General features: G+C 33.8%; 1 protein-coding gene across 1 annotated transcript in view; it reads left to right on the top strand.

Moving 5' to 3' along the window:
* Window positions 1-9288: 9288 nt before the first annotated feature.
* The window catches only part of LOC135222278 (protein Jumonji-like), a 29661-nt gene continuing 26042 nt past the window's right edge, over window positions 9289-12907 (top strand). Inside the window, exons 1-2 of the mRNA XM_064260386.1 lie at window positions 9289-9403; window positions 10319-10427. Coding sequence (XP_064116456.1) covers window positions 9318-9403; window positions 10319-10427 — 195 coding nt within the window. The 5' untranslated portion in view covers window positions 9289-9317. The remainder of the gene's footprint in view (window positions 9404-10318; window positions 10428-12907) is intronic.

The following is a 12907-nucleotide window of genomic DNA, read 5'->3' as shown; positions in this document are numbered from 1 at the left end:
CCATTCTGTTGCAAGATGCAGGACGTTTACATTTTGGTGTTTCATGCACTATGTCCATTATCTGTTGCCTTTCAGCATCAAAAGCATCTTTGATATCATTCATTATTTCCAAAGTCCTTGGTGAATTGGTGTAACCCTCTGAAATTGCTGTTATTTCCATTGGGTTCAGGTGGATCCTTTTGGGGGAAGGATCCTGATCAGTTTCTGAAAGGGAAGTTGTAGCGGTGCCCATTCTTCTGTGGAGTTTTCTGAAACCAGGATAACCGAAGCAAAGGGTTTTAGTTCTGCCAATGGTTCACGCTTTCTGGTTACTACATAATTTTGAAAATGTGTTTTCATGTGGTTTATGATTTTAAATATCAAGGGGCAGAAGGCTGGTGGTGCATGGGGAGTCACCTGAGTCTTGTTCATAATGGAACTATAAATTCCTGTCCCATTTTCCTGGTGAACAGTTTTATCTACAGCTCTTAATGGCAAATTGCCAGCTAAGAGAACAGTTTCCTTTTGAGGCCTCTCCACGTCTGGCACAGGTGGTATCAGGCGCCATTCAGTTAGGAAATGCTGCCCTGTCCCTAAATTCAACATGTACTCCTTTTATCATGGTCTTTCTCTAATTAATAAGATACTCGCCAAGGGTTATCAACATCATTGTAGGATTTTAGAGTGTGCTAGATTTTGGTCGTAAGACTCATAACTGGGACTGGCCATTCTGTTGGTCCCAGTTGGGTTTGCACTCTTAACTCTTGCTTGGGCAGATTTGGTTTCAACTCTCCCCATTCTGTTGCAAGATGCAGGACGTTTACATTTTGGTGTTTCATGCACTATGTCCATTATCTGTTGCCTTTCAGCATCAAAAGCATCTTTGATATCATTCATTATTTCCAAAGTCCTTGGTGAATTGGTGTAACCCTCTGAAATTGCTGTTATTTCCATTGGGTTCAGGTGGATCCTTTTGGGGGAAGGATCCTGATCAGTTTCTGAAAGCTGCATGGGAGATTGACTTTCTTCTGCAATGTTTTTCCCATGGCTGATTGACATCTGTGTCCCTAGTCCTTCTGGGTTTTAGGGCAAGGGTTCTTTTTGGTATCAATATCTACCTCAAAGTCTTTGAACACTTCACATCTAGGTGACAATTCCTCTAATTCTTCCTCAGGATGTACCAGGGGGTTAGTGGTGACTGATGTTATTGGGTTTTGGCCCGAATATGGAACGTCAGAGAAGTGTTTGTATGTATGCTGCCGGAGTTTTGCCAAATAAATTTAATCTTCCCTTTCCTCACCTTTGCTAAACCCTACGACCCATCGAGACAGTTTAAAGTGAGTAGTTTCGTCTTTGAAGCTTGCCGCCAAGAGCACGCTACAAATCTCGCACATATCAGGCAACCAAACAAATTTGCCCTGATTGTATAAATTATTTTTAATACTTGCAACCGTAAATATTAACAAGTAGTAGATATAATTGTATAAGTCAGTTTGACTACAAATGTGCATTTCTAGTACATTTTGTAAAATATTTAGGCAATTCTATGTATACTAACTCCGCACGGACTGTAAGAAACGGTCCTGTTAAAAGAGAGTCCACTAGGGACTGGGGCGTCAAATGTCATTTTTCTGTTTCTGATACTAGTCCCTTGGGATAAAATCAACCCCCCAAAAAACAATTGTTAAATTTCAGTTATCAACTCAGTTACTTTTAGAGAATTCTAATTTTCATATAAATACTCGACGCAGAGTTATTACGTAGATCTGCCTAAATCTGTGTTAACTCAAACCTTTTGAGGTTTAAATTACCTTCGAAGCCTTGTTTATTTCTATATTACTTAAACTTAGTCCTTATGTATTGGTTATGATTAGATTTTAATTTTAATTATTATAACACCCAATACTATTCAAGTTAGTTTATGACTAACTGTTTACTAATCTAAGCAATAGTTTATGACTAACTCTGTTTACTAATCTAAGCAATTTTTCTATAAGGCTTGGGTTAGTATCCTTGGCATAATCTATTCTTACCAAATACGGTTAGGTTTTGACTTATTACAAACAAGAATTTAATTTGTAGCCTAATTACTTAGTTAGGCTACATAACCAAGTTACTATTTACTTAGTCACCTGTTGCTAATTTGACTAGCCTTAGAATACGTATTCTAAGCTAACAACTTTGACTAATAGTGTTAGTAAGGGGTTCACTACTTAACTCTAGGAATTATCTAGGAATTATCCAGCTTGGTTTATTTCAGTCATACTAAATATAGCAAAATTTTACTAAAATGGTGTAGCCTGTTTATCTAGATACTTCTAAGTACTTATCACTGAAAAATTGGCTAAGTACTTAGGGTTATTTAATCACCTTTAAGATATACTACCTTAGGTTACAGGCTACCGATAATTGCCATTCCTAGTCTAAAATTACTTGTCCTAAACTGGCTAGGCTACTAGCTCATGTAGACTACTGCCTCAGAAATTGTAGAAGCTGTTATCTGAAAAGATGAACTAAATTAATAATACAATATGGGGTAGTTCTTGAGGTAAAAAAAACTTCCAACAAAAAATTTATTTAAAAACACTTCGCATTCGTAAAGGTTAGTCTGGAATGTGTCTCACCAATCATGTGTTCTAAACAACACGGTATGGGTAAACAAAACGCCAGTTTTCGTACTCACAATAAAATTTTATTGTTCCACAGTTTTTAACCTAACTGTTTTAACTATTCTTAAAAATACGCACTTAACTTTCAACTTTTGATGATTCCATGATTTCTGGAAATCGAGCTTGAAGAAAAACTTTCAAAATAGAGGAGCACTGGCAGAATAGACTTATGTCTGTGTTGACCAAAGGATTAATGGATTCTTGCTTGGTCTTTGGCCGGCCCGAGCATAAAACAAGATGGCCGATGCGCATGCGCAATAGTCACTTCCACAGGTTTTGACATAGGAAACTGAGTACAGCTTTCGCTGAAGACAAGATAAAATGCCTTCTTGTGTTTTGAGTCCATTATATACTCTATCACTTGTCATAGTGTTTATCATTATGGCATAATACCCCTGCTAAAAGACCAGGCTAAAAGATATTTCTTTGATATTAGTCTGATCCTGTGGGGCGCTGGCGCAGACCATGGAGGGTAAATCCTTTGAGGACGAAACAGCAACTACGCTATCAAAAAACATATGTACATGTCGGCATAAAAATTCTCGTCCCAGTAAGAAAAAGAGAGAAATTACATGAACATTTAGTGGCAACACAACAGAACACGGTCGCTCCCCATCCTGTCACAGTACTTGATGTATCTGACAGATTTAGTACCTGGAGTTAGAAAGAGAAGACTGGGATTTCCTTCATTCTTACATATGTTTTTTTAACTTATAAACTAAAATTTTATTGATTCACTGTAGCATTTTCTTTAAGGGGGCCGGCCGGAACCCCTATATATGGTGGTATAGGGCGAAAAATGCAGTCATGAAAAAATTCATGGAGCTTCATATGGCAATTGAGAATACGTATACGAAATATTTCGTCAAAATTCCTCTTACTTTCGTAGTTACAGGGTAATTAGTTAACGTAACTCAATAAGCCTAAAACATTGATCCGTACAAGAAAATGCAATATTTCTTCTATTACCGTAAATTTTGATAATGATTGTCAAAGAAATTGGGAGAAATGGCATCTGTAGACATTCTACGAGTCAAGAAGGGAGACTTCACTTCAGTCAGCTACCATTCCAACCATCAGTGCTAGCACAAACTTCAAGTAGTCTACACGTTCGATTTCACCTCTGACATTCTCTTGCTTTTACATATGTTTATGTATGTTTCGGCAAGAATTTAATCATACCAATGAGGAAAAGACAAGGAAAACATCTCGCTAACTTACAGACGAAGAAAAATCGCTCAAGTATTATTACAGAATATCATAATATACACGTAGTTAGTGAAGAGAGAGGGGAGGGTTGCGTAGTAACGCCCCCCACCTTGCCTGACAGCACACGTCACGCTGTGCCCAAGGCTACGATCTTTGAGCAAAGAGATCTTCATTTATGATAAATAACATAGTTTTGGGTTTTTAATACCCAAAATGGAATATGAAATTCATAATAATCATGATTTATTAAATTGTCTATGTAAAAAGAGAGTACACCTTCGAGTTTCACCTCTGACATTCTCTTGCATTTATGTTTGTTTATCTTTGTTTCGGCAAGAATTTCATCATGCCAAAGAGGAAAATACAAGGAAAACATCTTGTTAACATACAAAAGAAGAAAATTCGCTGTAAAGCCGAGTTAGTGAAGGGGAGAGAGAGAATTGCGTAGGAAGGAGTGCCCCATCTTGCCTCAAGCAGTGCCCCAGGCTACGATATATGAGCAAAGGGATTATCATTTATGATTAAATTATGATAAATAAAATAGTTTTGGTTTATTAATACACAAAAAAGAAATATACATTCATAATAATCATTATTTATTAACATTGTCTTTATAGAAATACGAAGGAAAACTTTGAACACCCGTATCTCAAAACTACTTATTGACCTTCAAAATCTATCTTCTCACTTAGTTTTAAAGCTGTAACATTGGAATTTGGTATATAACTCGGAAAGACATTATAGAACAATCAAATAGAGCCCTTTTTTCCAATTTTTGTTTTGTCTTTTTTTTATAATTTTTTTTCTCGTGATTTATAGGGTTTATTTTTTTACCATTTTGAAAAATTCATATCTAGCAAAAAAATGACTTTTAGAAAAAAAACTCTCCATTCCATTGGAGGTCTACATCAGGTCTATACTATATGGTAGTAATCCCAGGTCTTAATATTAAATATCAAGGGAGGAGATAGAATTTGAAAAATGGTTATTTTCGGGATAATCACCCTGGCGGTCACAAACCGAAGGTCAGAGGCGAAAATCATATGCGGTTTGGAGATGTCCCAAGTCACCTTATTAAGTGGTATGAATATCAAAGTCCTGTCCTTAAAAAATGGCATTAGCCGGCCGACTCCCTTAATGAATTGATATTATTGCTGTTTACATTAATATTAATATTTGAAAATTAGTAAATCATATATTTATCGTACAAAAAATATGCATCTCTGTAAGAGATAGAGAGAGAATTTTTATTTTTATTATAAATATTTAAACTTATTAAGCTTACCAATACAGTATTAATTAATACAGAAACTTACCAATACAGTATTAATCAATACAGGCAGTCCCTGGGTTATGACGGGTTCGGCTTACGATGTTCGAACGTTAAGGCGCTTGTCAATTATATTCATCAGACATTATTTCCAGGGTTACAATGCCTACAACACTGATCTGGCAGATGAAATATGACACTAAAAATGCAAAATAATCAATATTTGAAGTTTTTTTTTTTTTTTTTTTATGAAAAATGCAATAAGAATGCAGTTTACATAGTTTTCAATCCACCCAAAGAAAAGTAAGGTTTTCTTAGGATTTTTGACGATGTTCAGGCTTACGATGATTTTCGGCTTACGACGCGTCTCAAGGACGGAACCCCCTTCGTAACCCGGGGACTGCCTGTAGTAATAATATTTGAAAATTAGTCAGTTTTGTATTATAGATATGTATTTAACCCTTAAACGCCAAAGCGGTATTTTAAAAATCGTCTCCCGTATGCCGGTGGCGTTCGCAAGAGAGCTCCGAAGTGGAAAAAATGTTTTTTTCAAAAATCACAGCACGCTTAGTTTTCAAGATTAAAGAGTTCATTTTTGGCTCCTTTTTTTGTCATTGCCTGAAGTTTAGTATGCAACCATCAGAAATGAAAAAAATATCATCATCATATATAAATATTGGGATATATGACAGCGCGAAAAAAAAAATCATATATAATTGTATACAAATCGCGCTGTGAGCAAAACGGTTAAAGCTACCGAGTTAATTTTTTTCGCTGTATTGTACACTAAATTACGATAATTTTGGTATATAACACATTGTAAAATGATCAAGGCAACACAGAGAAAATATTATCACAAAATGATGCATGAATTCGTAACGCGCGTACGTAAAAAAAGCTGTCTTCAAAAATTCACCATGAATCGAAATATTGTGCTAGAGACTTCCCGTTTGTTGCAAAAGGAAGGTAATTGATTGAATATTACTAGATTGTAAGTGTTGTAGCTTACAATTGCAGTTTTCGACCATTTCGGTAGAGTTAAATGTTGACTGAAGGACGAATTTTTTCTATTTATCGTTTATATGAAAATATTTCAAAACTGATAAAAGCTACAACCATGGGTTGTTATTGTTGTATTCTACATGAAATTAAGCACATTTTCATATATAAAACTTTATGTAACGGCTAATTTAACCCTTTAACGCTGATTGGACGTATTAAACGTCTATATATAAATTGTCTGTTGGGTGCTGATTGGACGTATGGTACGCCGATATAAAAAAGTTTTTTTTTAAATTTGCGGAAAAATAGTTATAGGCCTACTAGGCAAAAACTTTTGAATCACGCGCCTTGATACCCAAGCGCGCAAGCGCGAATTTCTTTCTTCTCGCACTAAAAAGTACTATCAGCGACACATCTCGGAAATTATTTCGTCACTTCGACATAATTTTTGCACCATTTTATATTAGCTGTTACAGGAAGCATTATATGTGAAAATGTGCGCAATTTCATGTAGAATACAACAAAAAAACAACTCTTGGTTGTAGCTTTTATCAGTTCTGAAATATTTTCATATAAATAACAATAAGTGCCAAAATTTCAACCTCCGGTCAACTTTGACTCTACCGAAATTGTAGAAAAACGCAATTGTAAGCTAAAACTCTTATATTCTAGTAATATTCAATCCTTTACCTTCATTTTGCAAAAAATTGGAAGTCTCTAGCACAATATTTTGATTTATGGTGAATTTATGAATAAACTTTTTCATTACGTCCGTGCGGTAACTCTTCCGAAAAAATCAGAAATTTTTTTTGTCTGATTGTCGTAATGTTTGCACCATTTTAGATTAGCCGTTACATAAAGTTTTATTTATGAAAATGTGCACAATTTCATGTAGAATACAGTTAAAAACAACCCATGGTTGTAGCTTTTATCAGTTTTGAAATATTTTCATATAAATAACGATGTGCCAAAATTTCAACCTTTGGTCAACTTTGACGTGACCGAAATGGTCGAAAAACGCAATTGTAAGCTAAAACTATTACATTCTAGTAATATTCAATCATTTACCTTTATTTTCCAACAAATTGAAAGTTTCTAGCACAATATTTCGATTTATGGTGAATTTATGAAATAAACTTTTTCCTTACATCCGCACGGTAAGTCTTCTGAAAAAATAATAAATTTTTTTACATAAAGTTTTATATATAATAATGTGTGCAATTTCATGTAGAATACAACTAAAAACAACCTATGGTTGTAGCTTTTATCAGTTTTGAAATATTTTCATATAAATAACGATAAATAGAAAAAAAAACTTCCTTCGGTCAAATTTAACTTGACCAAAATGGTCAAAAACTGCAATTGTAAGCTACAACACTTACAGTCTAGTAATATTCAATCAATTACCTTCATTTTTCAACAAACGGGAAGTCTCTAGCACAATATTTCGATTTATGGTGAAATTTTGAAAACAACTTTTTTTACGTCCGCGCGTTACAAATTCATGCATCATTTTGTGATAATATTTTCTCTGTGTTGCCTTGATCGTTTTACAATGTGTTATATACCAAAATGATCGCAATTTAGTGTACAATACAACGAAAAAAATTAACTCGTTAGCTTCAACCGTTTTGCTCACAGCGGGATTTGTATACAATTAGATATGAAAATAATTTTTTTTTGCGCTGTCATATATTCCAATATTTATATATGATAATATTTTTTTCATTTCTGATGGTTGCATATTAAACTTCAGGCAATGACAAAAAAAGGAACCAAAAATGAACTCTTTAATCTTGAAAACTAAGCGTGGTGTGATTTTTGAAAAAAAAACATTTTTTCCGCTTCGACGCTCACTCGCGAACACCGCCAGCATACGGGAGACGATTTTTAAAATACCGCTTCGGTGTTTAATGGTTAAAATGGTCCAAACATTACGACAATCAGACAAAAAAATTTATGATTTTTTCGGTAGAGTTACCACGCTGATGTAAGGAAAAAGTTTATTTCATAAATTCACCATAAATCGAGACATTGTGCTAGAGACTTCCAATTTGTTGCAAAATAAAGGCAATTGATTGAATATTACTAAAATGTAATAGTTTTAGCTTACAATTGCATTTTTTGACCATTTCGGTTGAGTCAAAGTTGACCAAAAGTTGAAATTTTGGTACTTATCGTTATTTATATGAAAATATTTCAAAACTGATAAAAGTAACAACCATTGGTTGTTTTTTTGTTGTATTCTACATGAAATTGCGCTCATTTTCATATATCAAACTTTATGTAACGGCTAATTTGAAAAGGTGCAAACATTACGACAATCGGACGAAAAAATTTGATTTTTTTCGGACTTAAGGAAAGTTCAAAATATTGTGCTAGAGACTTCCAAATTGCTGCAAAATGAAGATAAATGATTGAATATTACTAGAATATAAGAGTTTTAGCTTACAATTGCATTTTTTACCATTTCGGTAGAGTCAAAGTTGACTGGAGGTTGAAATTTTGGCACTTATTGTTATTTATATGAAAATATTTCAGAACTGATAAAAGCTACAACCATGAGTTGTTTTTTGTTGTATTCTACATAAAATTGTGCACATTTTCACATATAATACTCCATGTAACAGTTAATATAAAATGGTGCAAAAATTATGTCAGTTACAAAATAATTTCCGAGATGTGTCGCTGATACTTTTTAGTGTGAGAAGAAAGAAAATCGCGCTTGCCCGCCTGCGTAACAATTGTAAACAGAACAACGTCTTGATCCGTGAGCTCCCAGCATCCCCCAAGGCGCGTGATTCAAAAGTTTTTGCCTAGTAGGCCTATAACTATTTTTCCGCGAATTTAAAAAAAAACTTTTATATCGACGTACCATACGTCCAATCGGCACCCGACAGACAATTTTTATCTACGTTTAATACATCCAATCAGCATTAAAGGGTTAATCTTGAAAATAACAAAATACACTTATTAGCGACTACTTATCATCAGAAAAAACTTGCATAGATGAATCCCCCACGAATAATGGGTAGATGTGATCCAAAGAAAAATCCGCAAATCTCGAGAAGGCAAATACGTGTGGTTGACTGTAATCAATGATTATTAATGGGTGCAGTATACATGTCATGCACTAATTATATTTGTTTTGTTTTTTAGGTGTAACTGCCCCAACTTTGCATGTGGGGATGCTGTTTTCCACTGTTTGTTGGTACCGAGATCCACATGGTTTACCTTGGATTGAGTATCTACATACAGGAGCATCCAAAATCTGGTACGTAAGTTGCAATGTTCCAGGATATGTTACCTTTTAAGTAAAATCTGTGAAGAAAGTATCGAATTAATTATGGAACCTATTAAATTTTTGACATTGCAGATACACTGTAAATTAAGTAAGGTACTCGTAGCAGATGGGAAGACAAAGAATACAATGGAATGCAGTAATGCAATTGATATCATGATCCTAGTTCAGTAAATACTGTAACAAAATTTGGTTAAATGGCTGTGATGCAACTAGGTACAGTAGTTGTACTAATATGCTGACTACCAGTTACATGGACAAAAATTATGAAATCCATTGATGCTTACAAGTGATGATTATTCCCTCATTTATTAAATCTTTAGTAAGCATAGATGATTTATATAAAAAATTTAAGTAAATTACACAAGAAAAAAATATTGAATAGAATACATTACGTCTTTCAAATGATTCCATGACCAAAGGATAATTTTGTCTTTTTGTTGACAAATTGATTGGTCACTCAAGGTAAACTGGCATTCCTGTGACTTGGATCATTGCCAATGTTTTTTCTTAAGTTAAAGGGCACATGGCTATTTCTAAGCATACACTTACACATACCAATCGATATGAATGATAAGTACAAAATGAAATTAGGATTAATTCAAAAACTCAATGAAGTGTAACAACATAACAGTCAGAAGTTACACGCATGAGGGTTCGCAGAAAAAAAAAACCTGTTGTGGCCTACAACAGAGCTATCTTGCAATTTCAAATGTTCCAAGTATGCCAGAAAGTTAGTACTAATTGCAAGTATTGAATCCCTGTTAAAAGCAGATTTGGAAGTTGGTTTTCAGCAGTCGTGCAGCATTCCATTAATGTTAAGGTTTAATGAACTTAAGTGTGTTTTGAATTTAGTTAAGTTTTAAGAAGATTGCTTGTTTTTTAAAGGTATGGTGTTGCTGCTAATCAAGAGGAGAAGCTCTGTGCAGCTCTCAAGAAAATTGTTCCAGACTTCGTTAAAGATTCTGCTATATGGCTCCCTTCTGATACTGCCATGGTAGGTTGTTTATTTTGAAATATATTCCATAAAGTTTTCCTTCACTTGTATGGACGTGGAAGTTCAAGAAGAAGGTGCTTCTCATAGGAGTGTCTTATTTACGGAATTGTTAAATATGTTTCCATTTAGCCTTCCAGTTTTACCAGGTGTTTGTCATTGGGAAGTATAGTAAATGAGACATTTCTGAATGAAACACCTTACCTTTGGATGTGAATGGTATTAACCCTTAAACGCCGAAGGGGTATATTAAAAATCGTCTTCCGTGTGCCGAGGCGGTCTCAGAGTGAGCGCGGAAGCGGAAAAAAATTTTTTTTTTTTCAAAAAATCACAGCGCGCTTAGTTTTCAAGATTAAGAGTTCATTTTTGGCTCCTTTTTTTGCCATTGCCTGAAGTTTACTATGCAACCATCAGAAATGAAAAAAATTATCATTATCATATATAAATAATGCGATATATGATAGCGGGAAAACAAAATTTCATATATAATTGTATTCAAATCGCACTATGCGCAAAACGGTTAAAGGTAACAAGTTAATTTTTTTTCGTTGTAATGGACACTAAATTGCAATCATCTTGGTATATAACACATTGTAAAACGATAAAAGCAACACAGAGAAAATATTATCACAAAATAATGCATGAATTCGTAACGCGCGGACGTAAACAAATATTTTTTTCAAAAATTCACCATAAATCTAAATATTGTCCTGAGGATTTCCAATTTCTTTCAAAATGAAGACAAATGATTGAATATTACTATACTGTAAGAGTATTAGCTTACAATTGCAGTTTTCGACCATATCTGACGAGTTAAAGTTGACCGAATGTTGAATTTTTTTATATATTTTTTTTTATATGCAATTATTTCGGAAATTAGAAAAGCTTCAACCTTCAAATATTTTTCGTTATATTCTACGTGAAATTGCGCACATTTTCATATGTAAAACTCTATGAAATGCCTAATATGAAATGGAGCAAATATTCCGAGAATGGGACGTACGCGTTTCAGAGATTTGTGGCGGAGAATCCGTGTGCGGAGGGAAGGAAAGTTTTATTTTTAAATTAACCATAAATCTAAATATTGTGCTAGAGACTTCGAATTTGTTTCAAGATGAAGATAAATGACTGAATATTACTAGACTGTAAGAGTTTTAGCTTATAATTGCGTTTTTCGACCATTTCGGTAGAGTCAAAAATTGACTGAACGTGGTTTTTTTTCTATTTATCGTGATTTATATCCAAATATTTAAAAAATTAGAAAAGCTACAACCTTCAATTATTTTTTGTTGTATTCTACAGGAAATTGCACACATTTTCAAATATAAAACTTTATGTAACGGCTAATTTAAAATGGTGCAAACATTACCACAATCGCACGTATGATTTTTTCGGAAGAGTTACCGCACGGACGTAAAGAAAATGTTATTTTTTTCATAAATCCACCATAAATCGAAATATTGTGCTAGAGACTTCCAATTTGTTGCAAAATGAAGGTAAATGATTGAATATTACTAAAATATAAGCGTTTTAGCTTACAATTTCGTTTTTCGACCATTTCAGTAGAGTCAAAGTTGACCGAAGGTTGAAATTTTGGCACTTATCGTTATTTATATGAAAATATCTCAAAACTGATAAAAGCTACAATCATGAATATTTTTTTGTTGTATTCTACATAAAAATGCGCACATTTTCATATATAATACTCCATGTAACGGCTAATTTAAAATGGTACAAAAATTATGTCAAAGTGACGAAATAATTTCCGAGATGTGTCACAGATACTTTTTAGTGCGGCAAGAAAGAAATTCGCGTTTGCATGCCTGCGTAACGATTGTAAACAAAACAACACCTTGATCCGTGAACTCCCAGCATCCCCCAAGGCGCGTGATTCAAGAGTTTTCGGCTGGTAGGCCTAAAAGTATTTTTCCGCAAATTTTTAAAAAAAACTTTTGTATGTCGACGTAAAATACGTCCAGTCGGCGTTTAAGGGTTAAGTAGGTATATGTTTAACAGTATTGCTTAAGTCATTGAAATTAAATTGTTGTTAGTTAGTTTTCAAAAATATTTGCTTAAGCATCACTGTAAACTTTTTTTATGTAAACGCCTTATGTGTTTGTAAGATTTTAAGATCATTTTAATAGACTAAATGATTATTGTAATGTGCATTTTTCAACAGGGTCCACAAAATTACTTTTCAGTTATAGATTAAGAATTATTATTATTATTTCCATTTGTCAGGTTCTGTTTCTCAGATTAGAATTATGGTGGATAGGAAATTGCCCCACTCATGAAGGTAAAATAATGTCCTTTTAAGTAAGATAACCCACAGGAAGTAGGTTGGTTTTTGCTCAATGCAAATTTAATGCAAGTCATTTCTGTGCGTTTGAAACTGTACCTTAAATTTGAAGAATAATTTTTCATAAAATCTCAAATTTGCCTGGTCAGAAATGCAACTCCTGAAGCACATAATCCTAAGTATA

Source organism: Macrobrachium nipponense, chromosome 3, assembly GCF_015104395.2.
Source record: "Macrobrachium nipponense isolate FS-2020 chromosome 3, ASM1510439v2, whole genome shotgun sequence".
NCBI classification, from domain to species: domain Eukaryota; kingdom Metazoa; phylum Arthropoda; class Malacostraca; order Decapoda; family Palaemonidae; genus Macrobrachium; species Macrobrachium nipponense.
This window is presented reverse-complemented; position numbering and strand designations above follow the sequence as displayed.